A 17067-nucleotide genomic window follows, 5' to 3' on the forward strand; every position below is an offset into this window, starting at 1 on the left:
TAACTTGAATATGATATGTTCAGGACATCCAATGTCAAGACTCACCAACTCCAGGGGCGGTTGGATTCCAGTTTACTGACTTTTGTAAGCCAGATTTGACTTTAGGAATGTACTTGAGGTGTTGAATAGTGGTAGGTGGGTGTTGGGATTTGTTGTGGATTTTAAGACCAAAGGAGCCACCGAGGTTCACTCAGCAACTGGGCAGACTAGAGCAAAACCATCTGTGGGTGTGTCCACTCCATAATTGGTCCTCACTAGTTTGCTAGTAAGGCATGCAACTTGCACTGCAACTACCTTGTGAGGTGCTGCACACCATTGCTCCAGCAACACATCAAACATTTGGTGCACTTATGTAACAGTATGCAATGTTTTTTTGGACACTCCATCCCACTGCTGTACAACCCAGTCCGGTATGCAGACCCAGTGAGGTATCTCCCACACTTGATAAGCCTTTGGGAGATAGGCAAGTGCAAAGATCACAAATCCTCCCAGCCTGATAGCAGGCACTGGGAACCCCGGAGCTGATACACATTGACAATGTTGTGGGCTGACCTGATGTATGACCCAATAGTTAGAAGTTGCCAGTTTTCTTGGCTATGAGTTAATCAGAACATCATGCGTCAAAAATGACCAACCAAAGAGGATAAAGTTCTCAATGGTGGATTTTGCAATTGATTGGCAGAGAAACGATGTCGAAAATGAAGAGAAAAAGGAAGGTAAAACAATTGAACGGAAAACTAATGTAATGTTCTATGATAAGAAGAGATAATGAATTTACAAAAATACTGGTTGATAATGCCTCAACATGAATAATGACTTCGCAGGGAAACTATGTATACAGAGCAAGGGAAAGTGAAATATTCAGAGTGCACACATGGTCATAGAACCTGTGTCAGGTCTCAGCTCCAAAGCCTATTCAAACGTACTAACTGAACTGACATTCATGTTCTGATTGGTATATAAGTTATGAGGCGCCGATAATTTCGATTGATGAACTTGTTGATAAGGAGTGATGATGAAAGATGCTAATTATCCTGATTTCGATAGTTGAAAGGAAGTGGAGGTACTGGAGCGGGATGATTGGTTTCGGTTGGCCTGCGGGACGATAAGGGTCCATCGCTCTTTCGCCGGAAGCGCCATGATTCTGCGGAGTCCTTCCTTTGGCCGGATTGATCGCCTTTTGCACCTCTGTCTTCGCCGGGAAATGGCAAAATGGTCGCCTGGCTTCCTGAACTACTCATCATTGAGACCGATCGAGATCGAAGGTCTTCCGGCGATAGATGAGACACCTGATTTGGCTGAGATTTGACTGCTTCAGGTTCATACAAATGGTGACTACTCTGTAAACAAGAAAAGCGTTGTAAATAGGTCAGTGAGCATGCTGATTGGCCAAAGCCCATACACTGCTTTCATTCATCAGGTACCGCCGAAAACTTACGTCTGTAACCGGTTTATTGTAGACTTCAGCACCAGTGATTGAGGTGGACTCTTCGAGTTCGTGGATAGTTAACGGGCGTGGTGGGTCGTCCCAAGGATCACGTCGATTGTGACTTGAGCCAGGTGCCGATATGAATCCCAGCCGCGGAAGTCGTAAACGTGAACGAGAGTCAGATGTTTCGGAAGATTTGGGAGACCCATGTCCAATGGGTTCATTTGTTGTTTTTAGATCTTCGAGAGACAATGATCTTGTAGGCGTGTTGTAGGTGTTACCCATTTCCGATCTTTCAAACTTACCGGAGGCTGACATGAGACTGCGGTCGGATCCTTGCAAGACGCGCGAGCCTGCAATATCATCATCGCGTATTGCCTTGGCACCGCGGTGCGGACTAGTATCAGTTTGCGTTTGCGATCTTAAATCGCTGTGTGAAGTACCGAAAATTCCACGCTTTTTCAGCTTGAAGCCGGATGTTACTTTCTTGCCCATGAACTTTGGCACCGACTTGTTTTTACGAGCCGTGGTGATGATCTGCCCGAGGATTGATGGCGATTGTTTGAACAGTGAAGAAACACAAGTCTTCCGTATTTCATCAAAAAACTCGCTGTAGGACCATGTACGAGATTCAAAATGGAATGGGGGTACTTTAACTACCAGATCGAAGATATCAGGATATTTCGGGCCCTATAGATTCAGCCAAACAAGGAAGATAAAAATCAGGGAGTCTGTCAAGATCTGAGTAAGAGGCCCAAGGCCTGTCTAAGTTTCACTTACACTATAAGATACACATATGGTCGTCGGTGCCACATCAATGAAAGCAAAGGATTTATACAACCTAGCACGTTTCTTCATTTCTGCAGCATCCTCATTTTTGTGCTTATTCCAATGCAGTAACGTATCAGATGCAGCCCCCAACGCCGGGCTCGATCGGCGCCCATCTGAAGAAACGCTGATGATAGAGGGAGCACGGGTGCTACGAGAGCTGTTCGCACTACTAGACAGAGCCTGCACAGGCCCGGAGAGTGCAGACCTCCAGTCAGGCTTGAGATGCATCGTGGTTTCTCCAGGTCGACCGCGTGGACGAGTGGAGAGATCGTGAGGCAGGTCTTGCGAATGTACTGAGGATATCAATACACTTCGCCTGTCGTCGGACTGGACTTCACCAAACTGGGAGCGCTGGTTGTAGGCTTGACCTTGAGATGTTGATCGGGATCTCGGTAACAATGGTCTCAAATCACCGTGGCCAGACCGGCCAGACCTATGCAACTCGCCTGATTGAGGTTCGACGGTGTCGCGCTCAAGAACATCCCCTGGCAGAGGTTTGCGTGCAAACAAATACTCATGCATTTTGACCCCGATTGCATGTTCGATTTGCAATCGAATTGGATGGACGTCCAGCAGAAAAGATTCCACAATCGATATCCCACCAACTGGAGGGAGAGTCTTCCAAACAGCTGTTAAAAACTTCTTTGGCTGACCATCGAAGTGTCCAATGGACTCGTACCGCGATAAGATCTCATCAAACGTTCGATTTTGGTCCGCACTTATGTTGAGTGCCAACATATCTTGAACGTATAGCCGATTAGTGACAGAGGTATCCGGGAGAGAACACCAATCAAAGTTTGTGTCAGTGATGGATAGCTTCGCAATCGATTCACCGTTTTCAGCGATCATGTGCCACGTGATGACTTTGGCATGTGCTTGAAGTTGCACTCCGGCCTGGTTTTCCTTTGCGGATCTTCCCCGCCGACTTTCTTGCGAACGACGAATCGCTTCTATCATAAGGTTGAGATCTGAGCCGTTCGCCCAAAGATTGAATTCCCTTCGAGTTAATTCGAACATTCGACTATCGTCTAGTGCAGTCAGATGTGCATATTCTTCCACTATCCGTCTTCTGTCCAAGCGGATTCGTGATTGCTGTTCTTGTATCTGCTCCGCCATTCCACTCAAATCATCCACATCATACGCATACTGCATTGTCTCCAACGCGGCATTGCGCTTCTTTTGAGCTGGGTCGGTATAAAGACACAGATCGGTGACCACATTGTAGATTGCTCTGTAATGAAGAGCAGTGGCGTGCACTGAGAGTGCGTCGTCTACCTCGACTCGAAGTAGATTGGTCGATGTTTGAAGGTGAGGTTGACTTGCGCACGAAAAGCTGGAATTGGCACCTGCAGATCGACGTTTGATCCTGAGTTGATTGAAAGTATCATATGCCATGTCAACTGTACAACGTGCTATTAAGCGATCAAAACCCCAAGGTTCTAATCGGAGATCGACTAAGACTTCCACCGGGACCAGCGATTGATGAGCAAGTGATTTCCCAGCACCTGAAACTCTTATAGAAGGCATCAGGGGCGCATGTGAAGGATAGTAGACTTGAAAACCACGGATTGTGCTGAAGTTTCTTCTCATCACTTTTGCATTGACTGGATCGTCAAGGTGTGCTGAATCCAAAACTTCATAACTCTTTAATTGAACTTGTAAGGCAGTCAAGATCACAGTCGACATGTCATCGACTTCACTCTTGAACGCGATTTGAGGTCTCATCAGAAGCACGAGGTCAGCGAAGTCGACCATAAAATCATCAGGAATATCTTGTTCAGCTTGCTCATCTGTGCTGAACTCTGAACTCATTGTAGGTGCTGAACTTTGACGATGGAACTGAGGGCGGGTGCTGAAGTCTGTTTTGTGCGCAGAACTCGATTTGGGGTTCAAATTCCGAAAGTCACCACTACGTATCCGAGATTTTCGCTTCGATGGTTCCTGCTTCATCTTACTTGAGCCAGGGGTTTTATCCGCCAACTCCAGAATGAATTTCACAGCTCTGGCTGAGATCTGTTCAATCATCAGAGGAAAAACCCATGCGATCAGCTCAATATCACAAGAAGAAACTTTGGATCTGGACATACGTGATACATAAACCCTCTTCTTTGGGATGAACTGTAATAATACTTTAGTAAAACGTCGCGCGTTGAATTCGAAATCAAGATAGATGGATTGTGAACTAATAGCCTATTAGACCACATACTACTCTCATCGCCGACTTGTCTGGCAACTTCACTCAAGAATTTTTCTTCCTCAGCCCAATATACCGAAGGGATGTTGAAGTCCTTACGATCTTCATGTGAGGTGGACGACACATGGATGCCCCCACGGTCCTTATTTCCTATGACAGAGTCCCTGACTTCCAGCATTCTAGCTCGGAGTTCCTTGACTGTTTCCATACGGACGCCAATCTCTTGTCTCTTAACTGTATCAGATGACGACTATCGCAGTACCAAAGAACGCAGAGGAGAATTTCAATATAAGAATGCACAAAGACGATTGTTGGGTGATGACTTACTGTCACTGGAACTCTAGTAGAGAGTTTAGCGTCATACCAGCTTTTCTCGCGTTCGAGCTCTTTCAATCTCAAATCCAGTAAGCCTACTTGGACAGATAGCGGGTCTAAACGCACAGCAGACATAGATGCACTCAGATTATCTATTGCAGATCAACGGAAGAGACATGTGACGTACCTGGAGCTTTCCCAATGAGGCAGGTATGAGTACCTTCTTCACCAAATTTGGTCTTCTCGATCGGTTGACCGTCGATACTATCTTCAAGATCAGACGTGTTTCCGCTACCGCCTGTGTGAGAAAGCGTCGAATGGGTGACAGAAGATGGTCGACGAAGATAGCTGATCCTTGGACATGAGACGACGTCCAAGACTTTGACATGAGGATGTTCACCAAGATTATGTTGAGGCCAAAAGAGGATATCATAATAATCATCCATGTCAATCCATTCTGAATTCCTATCATTGTGTCCTTCACGCCCCACCGAGGAAGCTCGCCGGGTTGGATCCGAGCTGTCCACAAAGTAATCATCCTTATCCCTGCCCTCATCCAAAACAGAGATCGTCTCTGCCTCGTCGACATCCGTCGCCATGCCTAAGTCGGCAGCATAAGCCGCTTTCCTCATCGATTCAAAGACTGCCGAGATCGCTCGAATGTCGACATTTTGGCAATCAATTTCCGCCCTGTAAAATGCTTTACGGATAATCTTCTGCGGTTGTTTCATTGCGGGTGAGCGGATTGTGGTTTCAACAGCTCTAGTGTGCATATCCACATTGAAGCTCGAAATCTTGGCTTTGAAGCCTAGCACAACGCTTTGACCGTTCACCCAATCCGAAGCATTTTCATACCTGTATGTATGAGCGATGAAGAGTGGCGAGATGCTGAAACGATACTTGATCGTGGCCACATGTCGTCCGAATTTTTTAGAAGGAGATTGTGAGGAGGGAAATAACGCGCCCTGTCGGATTGGTAGAGAGAGTGCACTGTCAAATGTTCTCCACCATGACCAGAAGTGAGTGAAAGCTTCAGGTGCGAAATGTAAGGAGTTTTGGCCTGAAGGGCGTTTTGAAAAGTATTTATCATCGGTGGGTGATGTAAGTGAGATAGAAAAGTGAATGAAATCGGATCGAAAAGATTCGAATGAATCGCGTCGCTATAGAATAGGATATGTGTGTCAGTTGAGTCCCACAATTCGCATGACAATAACATCTAAGCACTAACCTCGCCAGCAGGAGTGACAACAAACTGCGGAATTTTAGTGACCACTTGATAGTGTGGCTTGAATGTAAAGATACGACACTTGCGATGAAACGTCGTTCCAACACATCCACATGTCTTGTTGTCATGATCGCCGCAAGCCCTTTCCAAAACAATCCCCATTCCCCACCTGACTCCGTTAGTGAGCTTGCCCACAATTTTCAAAAATTCTGTCTTTCTTGACCGAACTGCGTCAGAATCGCTTTCGTCGTCTGAATCTGATACGCCAGAAGCCTGACGATAACGTCGCTTGTAACTATCTGCAGAGGTAGCAGTCAGCAACGGGGCCGTACCACTAGCAGCATTGTCTATAAGGTCTTTTAAGTTAGGGATTCCCAATATACACTGATCACTCTTGATCTGCAAAAACTCTTGATCTTCGTTGTCATGTCCGAGCAAGAATTTCACATTTCCTCGCCATACCTTCGCAAATCCAGCACCGTTTCCGAGCAATTCGTAAGGATCTCGGGAACCTTTCAGATGTAAGACCACGTCTGTCTTACTTCCGATGAAGTTTATCTCCACGATCCAGTGAAGCACTAATCTTACTTTGTCCCAAAAGCCAAGCCGGTCTGAGGGGTCTACGGGTGCTTTACTGAAGGTATCAAGCACACGAAGCATATCTTGGATTGCAGGTTGCATTGAATTACCCCAACCCAATCTCACCGGAGCCCATGATCTGACTTTGACCACTGGATTGGCGTAACTCTTAACCGGCATGACAGTTCGCGGAACCTCAATTGAGTAGATCTTGCCTTCGCTACAATATTTTCTAGGGACAATCAAGCTTGGGACAGTACGGACAGATTCGATTGTACACATCTCCTCCGCAATGACGAAGTCAGTGTCCAAATGCCAAGTGCACTGATCTGGTTGACGCTGATTGTGTTGCCCACCACTGGCTTGAGGTCGAGGGATCGATAATAGATAGAGAGGGAAATCGCGGAGTCGGATAGATGCGCCTTCCATATGCCAGCTAAGATGAAAAGGAACAATCAAAGAAAACTTTGTGTCTCTTGGAAGACCTTTTCCCACTCGGTTCAGATAGTCCATCAACCCATTCTCTTCCTGTTCACAGTCGGCTTTGTATAACGCAATTTCTATAAAGTTGAACACTACCCGAACTAGAGGACTGGCCTTGAGTGGTGGCAGCATTTCAATTGGGAACTTGTCATGAATCTTATGACTCGCATGTCCATACAGTTGTCGCTGAATACCATCTTCTTGTCGCTCTTGTTCCGCAATTGCGTTCCTGATACGTTTGATCCATGTTGCCGCGTTATACTCCTGTAGGCGACGAGCTGCTTCTTCAATCGAAACCTGAGTCCCGGTCTCAGGTTGGCTTGAATAAGATGAGTCTAACGACTGTCGGTTAAATCCATCTTCTTCACTGAGGTTGCCACTACCGGCATCAGATTTTGGATGTGTCTCGCTGTCTCGTCGGAAATGATGAACCGGGTATGTATACGCAGCACCCAATTTGATATCCTTGGCTTTGTTCTCAAAACTATCATCCCTTGCTAAACGTTCCTTGACCTCTTCTTTACCGGCTCGGCGAATGGCATTTAATTTGTTTTCAAAAGGATCGTCCTCGGCTTGCAGAACTACGATCCGAAACTTTATCTGGATCTCTGGTAGACGTTTCGGAGTCTCAATCACAGGCTGCAACACTGAGCTATAGCTGCCTTTGATGAACTGGTGTGTGAGCTGCTTGGTGGTCTTGACGATGGTGGAGATGCTCTCGATCACCTCAGCGATGACGAACTTGAATGGCAGTCGAAGTCTTGCTGCATCTCCCTCAATCAGAACAATGAAAGGATGCCAACCTCTATTGACTTTGCCTGCTGCTAGATTGGATGGGGCTTGGGGATCCGTATCTACAATCTTGATCTTGCATGTCTTGATTCTCAATATATCATCCCATAGATGAGGGCTTGTCACATTTCGCCCGGCAGCCAGTAATGTATCCCATTTAACATCAATGCCGAATTTTTGAGACCTTTGAAAAGATAAGCGGCGCAATTCGATGAATAGGGGTACCTGTGGAGACAAGAGCATATGCAGGTGAATGGCTTGGATCTCCGCTCGAATGCCAATATGAAGGGTCCGACGATTTTTGACGACTTTGGGCTCATGTTCAGGTGAAGGTATTGTACCGGCTTTCATCAGGCCGATCAAGGCGGAAGTACTTAAAAGACAACAGTAGATGTGAAAGGCATTGACATGTAACTTGATTGTCCGAGTATCCAAAGCCAATATGAGCTCGTCCTGTCCTGCTCCAGTTGGCTTTTTTGGACTTTGTAGAGTGATTCGACAGGACAGCCGCTCGCACAAGAAGACATCAGAGCTGAATTCATCCTTAGTCGCCTCGTCATTGTCATGCTCGCTTTCTACATCAGGAGGTAAGTTGCAAAACGATCTTTTTAAGTTAGGCAGTCTGCTCTTGAGTTCCCACAACAACGGCGACTGATATCGGTCCTTTTCTAATTTCTCTTGTCTTTGAAACTGTATACCCAGAGCTTCATTTACATCTGGGATAGACACAATCTTCAAAGACTCTACATCACATTTGAGTAGACAGGTGTCGTATTCCGGATTCTGCAAGAGCTTCGAGTTTGACTGCAGTCGAATGTCTTCTTTGAGGTCTAATCGCAGTCGATTAGGAAAACTATACAGCCCTGGAAGGGCGCTTGACTGTCGAATGAATTCGAAAATAAACGCCTTGGTCTCTAATCTAGTTCCTCGTGCAATGTTGGGGTCACACTTGGAATCGAAACTAGCGGTTCTGATGCTCATTGTAGAAATGCTTAAAGCAAAGGCAATATCCAATGGAAATAGAGAAGTACGAGGAGGTGATGATCGAGGTAACACAGCGTGTGATGAAGCTTTGTGAGAACTGATCGAATTTATCACCCGGGAAAGGTGAGCAAGACATGACATCAGATTTGGCGGCCACAGGTCAAGATTCATATCACCGATCGTGGCTTGCATAGTGCCTTCCCGAGACCTCAGATCGATTACAGGACAGAGATCGGGTTGCGTTCTGAGCAACCGTCGTACAAGGCTTCAATCAGTCATTGTGAACCTTTTTTCAAAGAAATCGGAGAGTACTCACTGATCATCCCATCCCGCCAAGTTCACGCTTGTGACCAGTTCGATTGAGGTCGTACTCATGAGCTCATGTTGCGCTATTGTACTAGTACCACGCAAAGGATCAAAAACGCCGAGAGGACCAAAGCCCACGGAGGAGTTCATGGTAGATGTGTTGCTGGAGAAGACCACGTCAATGGAGCTCGTGATTAATGTGGCTGTACATTGATAAACAAAATCGATCGAATCTGCTTCGCGGAAAATCTCGAGTCTAGACTTCCAGGGCGGAACTGCACCTGTTGGAATCGGCAAAGGATAGGCTTGCGTGTATAAGCCGGTCTTATTCTTGGCAGCGTCCCCCTCAAGCTCTTCTCCGTCTGGGTTTGTAGATATGCCCTCAGGATGACTAAAACGCTTATCGTCATGAATAGCGTCAGTATGACCTTTACTGATGCTGACATTCCGCAACGATATCGGAATAAAAATCTTGTTGGCTCTGGCGTGTTTCATTGCTTCACGTTTCTGGTGCTCGTTCTGCTTTACACATAGATCGACATATTCCCCTGTGGTTGTGAAATGCAGAGCTGAGCATCCAAGTGTAAGCGTATCTGAGCTTCTCCAAACATTGGCCTCTGTATGGGTAATGTCGTTTGCTGAACCAGGACCAAATGCAACAGGACCAGGAACGGATGGACCATATAGATTGAATGAAAACGACTGCAAAGATATTATGGTTGCAAGCCTGGGCAGATCTGATATGAAACTGTTGTGTGAGAGAGCCGGATGCACAGGTATGGAGCCAGGACTACCGTGTTTGACATTGGATTGTGTATGAGATTGCCGTAATGAAATGTTAGAATTGAGCTGATTCACAAGAGATACATCATCTATGGATATCTGCCCTTCGATCCTGCCTATCTCAACTTCCACGACCAACATATGAGCGTTGTGATCTCCGGTAAAGTTGACGTAGCGAGTGGAAGACAACGTTTTGTGTTTGGTTGAAAGCTTTTCGCGCAGAGACTTAGGCAACCAAGAGGAGCTAAGAGTGCAATAAGTTTCTGATATGTGAAGAAGTGGAACCCGTGCTCTCTGAGATGTACGAAAATCAAAATCTATAAACGCAAGGAAGAGAATTCAATATGAGTACGTGTTTGCTTAGTGATGAGAACGTAGGCGAGAAATTTATTTTGAGATAAAAGGTCAGGCAAGCTTGGCTCAACTTGTGTCTGAAGTGCGATCTCCCAAGGATTTCATACCACTCGGCAATAATTCAGCCCGTAGGGTCACCTCCTTCCATTGTGCATGAAACCGCAGAAGGATCGAATTTTCGGAACCGAACCATTCGGTGTGAGTTTTTCGCGTGTTCTGTCGCGCAGTTTTATCTTCACTCAAGTCTATGTTGAGAGCTAGGCCTTGGATTCGAAGATGGCTCAACATATTTGAGGGCTGTATCCTCGCAGATTCTGCTGATGTCCCAGAATGAGACGAAGAGAAAGGCGCAGAGGGAGATTCCGGGCATGAGGTTGATTCAGCACCTGTGGTCGAAAGTGAAAATGCGGAAAGATAGGTGCAGGTGATACAGGGAAGTTCGATTTCGAAGCAGCGAAAGATTGACAAAGGGGATAGGCGGGTCGAATCATGATCACGTTCTGCGAAGTCATTCGCAACAAAGCCGGGAGAAGATGTTCTAGTAGTGTAAGGAAGTGATGTGGGGGCAGGTTCAGATAGTAAGCCATCTTGAGGTTTGGATTGCATACGTAGAGGGATTGAGTGGGCTATATGTAGAGCATTATGAAGAACAAGTAGGATTCCAGAGACTGTCTGCTTCTCCTGATACGATCGATCTGCACTTGTCGTCAGTCTTACGTTTGACCTAGCCATGTCGAAGAACTTGATATGGAAATCCACAGAATGAGGTCTGACGAAACGGGTTTTGCGATCCATCACGGGCGCCGCGTGGTCCTCATAAGACTGTTCACCAGGAATGGGCCTCCTGAAAGCTTTGTGAGAGGGCATCAATACACTAGCGAGACCGATTACTGGATCTAGACTGGCTCCGGCGGATAATTCGACGCAGCCCGGTAGATTAAAAGCTAAGGAAGAATTCACCGGGGGCGCCGGACGAGCGTCATCGAGCGGAGAACTATTATCGCTACCTTGAGTTGTCAGTCCCTCGTCAGGTTCTTTCCACCTATGGACTTGGACATTTTTGAGGGTCAACCAAGCGCATACCTGACCATGTTCTCCTCTCAGAAGTTCAAAGCCGACTTTCAGACTGCAGGTAATGTCACAAATTTGATCCACCTGAATGTGAATATCATTGATCTCGAGTCCGAAAATGCTGACAAGCCAGGAAAGATGACGTCCAAGCTGATTCAATCGACTAAGTGTCGGTTTGACCACTTTCATACGTAAAAATTTCCAACATTTGAACAAAAATCTGAGACGCGAGTTCGAAGGTTGGGATGACAAATGCTGGGTGACTATTTCTATCAAATTAAAGACATTCGCGACGATTATCTTCAGTAGATTCAGAGCTTTTGCACTGTTACTAGGCTCGGAGTGAGCATGAGGACTCGCTTTGAAGCTGGAAACTGAGCTTCTGCGATCTTGATCGTCAGTCGACTCCGTATTTACGGACGCTGTCTCATCGGTGGCGGATCCGGTGGCGTGAGGATCTGAGGAGGACTCCAGGTGTGCTTTCGGGATTCGAATGTTGACATCGCTAATGCGCAAGGCGATCCATTGACGTCTAAGACCTTCGGGTTTTCCAAATCGAAAAGCCAAACATCCTAACCTGACCCTGGTCCTTTCGCCAATCCCGATTTCTTCCAATTTGCTTTTCAATTCACTCTTCATCACCATACCTTTCCCCTTGACCCATACCCGATGACCCCGCCATTCAACATCATTGAGACTAAACAATCCAATATTTCCAATCTTAAAGCCTGTGGCATATTTCCTGATGAGTCGCGGTACTAAGACACATGCGATGCTGACGTTGATTACACAGAGTGTCGCAAGGACGGTGAAAAATCTGGAGGGGCCGAAATATTGATAGAAGGAACGCGGTTCTCGAGCGGCCGGTGTGCTTTGACTTTGAGACGACATTGATACTATAACTTGGGCAAAGGGCCGATCTGACTACAGGTAAAAGACCTGGACCATTCGTGGATCCTGGCTATTGTTATGGTACACCTGAGATTCAGAAGATCAAACAGTCAGAGAGTCAGTAAGTGGGTGAATCAATTGCGAATAACACAGCACGCAACGTATTACCACTGGCACCATCAAGTCTTTGGGTAGACCCCTAGACCAATAAAAGTCCACCTTTGTGTAAGTCGAGTGAATTCGTTGGGGTTTATAAAATTGTTGAAGTCTTGAACCACTTCGCGTATCTTGCCTGTTGACCCTCGAATGTTATCTTATCTGTACTTGTGGATTGATCTTGATTCTTTGAGATCGATCAAGTATGACAGAGTCTGACATAGCGGTGCGGGTCGTGCACCCCGCTAATACGCATTTCGCATTACTCGTGCACTCGGGCCTCCTACCGTAGGATCCCCGGATTTTATTGAAGCCTTGAGGGAAACTTGAAAAGTCAGCTGGAAAAAGTCATCGAATCTACATACTGCAAAGTCGACTCAACCCGCTGGACATCTATAATGCTCAATCCTCGTACCTTCTTCGACTTCTCAATTCATCAAGGGGAGCCTAGGCGGGTGATCTTCGAACTCTTCAAAGATGTCGTACCCAAAACCGTTGAGAAGTCAGTTTTGCAAATCAAATAAATCGACCAATGGGATCTGACTATCAACATATACCTGATTTTACGAACCCCTAGCTTCCGTGCATTGTGTACAGGTGAACGAGGGATGAGCACACAAAATCCAGAAACGCCTCTATGGTTCAAAGTGCGGATCGCTGGCACTGCAAGTCGAACAAGTCTACCTTTCTGACTAGGCGCACGCACACATTCATGTAGGATTCAGTCATTCATCGGATAGTCCCAGGATTTATGATCCAAGGAGGTGATTTTATACAACATAACGGGAAATCGGGTGGGTATTCGGAGATGAAGCAATTTGGAAAGAGCAACAAAGTACTCAGCAAAGATAAGGACTGACTCAAATCATTTGTGTTAGGGGAATCCATCTATGGGGGGGAATTTGAGGACGAGAACTTTGACTTGAAATGTGACCGTGAAGGGCGAGTGATCTTTTCCCATGAATGCTATCAGTGACGGAGTAGAGCGCTAACCTATTCAAGATATCTGTGCGTTATATCTTTTGCAGGCTACTCGTAATGGCTAACAAAGGACCCAACACAAACCAGTCACAATGGTTCATCACACTCCGCCCGGTAGAGCATCTCAATGACAAGCATGTGGTTTTCGGACGCGTTCAGTCTGGATTTGATGTGATCGAAAGTATCGCAACAGTGGAAACAGATCCCAAAAAACATCGGCCACTTGGGGGCTATGACGTTGTCAAAATCGTACACTGTGGTGAGCTCGAACTCAAGAAAAAGATACAGCAGCCTACAGAAGAGCGAGGGCGCCAGAAAAGTCAGTCAGTGTGAGATCTACTCCACATATTACGACGTTGAAAGGTCGAAAGATCTTCATACATAGGCCTTGATTGACCTGAAATGTGCTATGTTTTTTAGAACGCTCAAGTTCCCGTGCTGATTCACGCTCCATCTCATCACACTCGCGTGTTTCTGAGTCTTCACGATCAACGGCATCGTCTGAATCCTCAGGAGCTGCCCGTAAAAGGCGTCGGCGCGAACGTAAGGAGACCAAGAAGGCCAAAAAGTCGAAGCGCTTGAAACTTAAGGATGCTCCCCGTCGATCACCACCAGAGGTCGGCCCTACGGAGGAGGAACTAAGACTTCAACGGATTGAGGATGAACATCGAGCAGCTGAAGAGGCTCAAAAAGCGGAAGAAACAGCAAGGCGACTAGCCGAAGAACGCCAGCGGAAGCAGCGCGCACTGGAAGCTTTAAAGCAAAGCAATACTCGCAAGGAAGGCGGGGTTGTATTCAAGGGCGAGTTTCATATCTTTGAACGGCCAAGATATTCTAGCTAACATTGCACCGTGACCTATAGGGAGAGGGGCCATGAGATACAAGGATAAGGATGCTGGCCTAGGGACCAGAGCATGGAAAGACTAGACAAACACTACAAGCATATTATCTGGTATCGTGAGCGAGAAGCTTGTCTGCCGCTGTTTGTAGTGTGCAGTGCATCAGCGCTCTGACAAGCATGCTGTTGTATCAAGACTTATATTTCAAACCTTGAAAGAGTCTTATACTTGCGCTATCTGCACTTGCTCGTAGTTGGCCTTCCAGATTGACATGCAACAGGTATTTACTCAATAAGCACTTTAATCATATCATGATAAAATAAAATCTATCCCGTGAAAGACAAGAAAAAGGTGACGTCAATATGCATACATTACAAATTATATATTCAGGTCTCAAGTCAAACATGTAATTAGTAGAATGGAAGTCTTATACAACACAAAGATTAGAAAAAGTGCGATCCTAGAAAGTTGATATGTAAGCCACTCAAAAGCAAAGAAACAGAGAAAAATGATTTGATTAGGATTCTGTATCCTTGTCTTGCGATTTTGTTGGTTGTCCCATCATTCGAAACTGATGAAGATTAGATTGTGCAAGACTTCGGTTCGGAAGCAGAGGCAAATGGCCTGTAGGAAGATTATGGTTCGGTCTCATCATAGGCTGTGTAGCTCCCTCATGTAAACGTGGGTTGGTATTTTTGGATCGCTGAGGGATGGTTGAGGTAGGGCCTTGTCTGCTAGTGCTAGTTGGGTTTGTGGGTTGTTGAGTCTCAAATTGACGCATGTATGGGTCTGCAAGAGCCGAAAAACGACTGGCCAAAGCTGCTACGCTGCTTCCATGACTCGATGATTGTTCTACGATGGCAGTAGCGACCTGAGTTGGAATTTGAGTCGTTGATATTGGATCCAGATCTTTTGGTTTTTGTTTCGAATAAAGATATTTCATTTCTGATACCTTGCTTCTTGTACTACCGACACTCGCGATGCTAGACTGCCTGTCCAAGAACGAAGACGCATCTGATTCTCTTGAATTTGGTTCATCATTTTGTGTGATTTGATCACCGACAACAGCTGCCGAAGGATAATTAATACCTGCTTTATCTTGTGTAGAAAATTGTCTTGTTGGCATTGCGCTCGAAGAGGTTCTAGAAACTTGCTCTCCACACTCAGGAATACCCTCATAGTGTGGAATCTCGAGAAATTCCGAATGTGTTGGTGACTCTACATGATCGACAGATTCGGCAAAGTGTGAACCCATTGGCTTGCGGTCTATCAAACGAGATAGTTCAAGAGTGGCTCTATGAGATTCTATAGCTCGATTATTCGCCAGGATATTAGATAATTGTTCAGGTGTCATTCGGCTCAAAAAGTCGAATTTTGATAAATCTTCAGGATTCAAGATTCGAAGAAGCTGTGATGATATCTGATCTTGATTCGCAGAAGAGAATGCGTTGCCAACATTCAAATCATAGTCCTCTGGCCTGGGTGACATGCCGGATTGTGAGTTCCGAGAGTTTTTGCGAACCGCTAGGGGCGCAGTCGCATTTGAAGATACAGTAGCCAGACTAGCTTCACTCTTAGCTTGCGTATGAGAAGGTTCTTTCTGTATCAGTGCTTCTCGACTGGTTTGCTCGACCTGATGTTGAAGCTGAGGAGTGTAAAAATTCATGTTTGCGTGCTCCATGGGAGGACGGCTTGGTCCGAGAGAAGCCGAAAGGTGTGGTCCAGATGAGATTGACCCCGGATGTGGTCTTGGCCTCAGTGTCTTGGATGACGATCTCACTAAGCCAAGTCCTTGTGTAGTGTACGTCGAGGAGCTGAGGCTTTCAGGCGGAAACATTGCGGCTGGACTTGATTGTTTGAAAGCGGAAGTGCTACGAGGGTAATCGATGTTCTCCTTCATCTTCTCAATGTTATCTCCCTGGAGGCGTGAAGAGTCTGGGTGCAAGGATAGGCTTCGAACAGACATAGAATCCTCCTCCTGATGACCTACAGGAATCTTCTTAGGCATCCCATCGCTATTACAGAAGTTTGCCCACATGGTAAACCGACCGATTAGCATTCCGCAAGACTTTACTTCTTCACAGCTTCTTTTCCACTCAGTTTCGGCGAAATGAAAAAGACTTTTGCAAAATATACGGCATAGAGACTCCCGGCGGTAGTGCAGAACGCTGGAGTGAGCTGCCTTGGACTTGGTGACATCAAGGCCAAGGGAAGAGATGGAAGCATAATACCGGTCCGCTGCGACAGTACCATCCTGTGAGTCTGAATGTCCTCCTGACATCCCTATACCCTTCTTTGCTGGCTTTCTATGTTTATCAAAAGTATCTACGAATGATAAAAGATATGAGTTAAGCTAGAACTTCGCCACTTGTGAATGAGTAGAGAAGAATTACAGTTGGCTTTTTGAATCTTGCTCTCCAGTGCATCAAGATGTTCGTCGTGTGTGCGCTCCTCCTTGACTATTTTCTTGAACGCTTTTGTCACAACGTCTTGCAAGGTGTTATATTCTTTCTCCGTATTCTTGGCAGTTGTTTTGGTGACTTCATGGAAAGATCCAAAAAAGTTGGAGGCACACAGAAGAGTATTGACTGAAAGGCGAAAAGTCGCGTCAAAAGGAATGATGCGTTTCATATTGTAGTCAGCTCTTGGGAGCAGGAAGAGGGTGTGTGAGGAACTCACTTAACACATTGTCAGCAATCTCCTCTTTCGACAATGTATCCTCTGACAATACATGAGCGAGGTCTTTACAACCCTTCATGATCTTCTTTTGACATTTATTCAGGGCTTGTTGGAGGTTATTGAGCTGAGAGAGAGCCTCGAGCAAGCTCTCGATAGCCTTCATCGATTTAAGCAT

The 17067-nt window shown here is 46.0% G+C and overlaps 3 protein-coding genes across 3 annotated transcripts; 1 reads left to right on the forward strand and 2 right to left on the reverse strand.

Moving 5' to 3' along the window:
• Positions 1-1025: 1025 nt before the first annotated feature.
• MELLADRAFT_78278 (uncharacterized protein) lies at positions 1026-12545 on the reverse strand (the record flags this gene model as incomplete). The annotated part of the gene is made up of 11 exons (XM_007412083.1): positions 1026-1340; positions 1439-2119; positions 2210-4262; positions 4348-4378; positions 4467-4704; positions 4782-4885; positions 4957-5929; positions 5998-9076; positions 9149-10238; positions 10383-12324; positions 12406-12545. 10 exons carry the CDS (start codon positions 12235-12237, stop codon positions 1026-1028), a joined length of 10419 nt encoding a protein of 3472 aa, XP_007412145.1.
• Positions 12546-12791: 246 nt separating this feature from the next.
• Positions 12792-13707, forward strand: MELLADRAFT_37272 (uncharacterized protein; the record flags this gene model as incomplete). The annotated part of the gene is made up of 5 exons (XM_007411961.1): positions 12792-12895; positions 12971-13040; positions 13112-13187; positions 13272-13365; positions 13422-13707. The coding sequence occupies 5 exons, from the start codon at positions 12792-12794 to the stop codon at positions 13705-13707; spliced, it is 630 nt and encodes a 209-aa protein (XP_007412023.1).
• Positions 13708-14730: 1023 nt separating this feature from the next.
• MELLADRAFT_108235 (uncharacterized protein) lies at positions 14731-17067 on the reverse strand (the record flags this gene model as incomplete). The annotated part of the gene is made up of 3 exons (XM_007412082.1): positions 14731-16538; positions 16607-16801; positions 16893-17067. The coding sequence occupies 3 exons, from the start codon at positions 17065-17067 to the stop codon at positions 14731-14733; spliced, it is 2178 nt and encodes a 725-aa protein (XP_007412144.1).

Source organism: Melampsora larici-populina (assembly GCF_000204055.1).
Source record: "Melampsora larici-populina 98AG31 unplaced genomic scaffold MELLAscaffold_28, whole genome shotgun sequence".
In the NCBI taxonomy this organism is placed as follows: domain Eukaryota; kingdom Fungi; phylum Basidiomycota; class Pucciniomycetes; order Pucciniales; family Melampsoraceae; genus Melampsora; species Melampsora laricis-populina.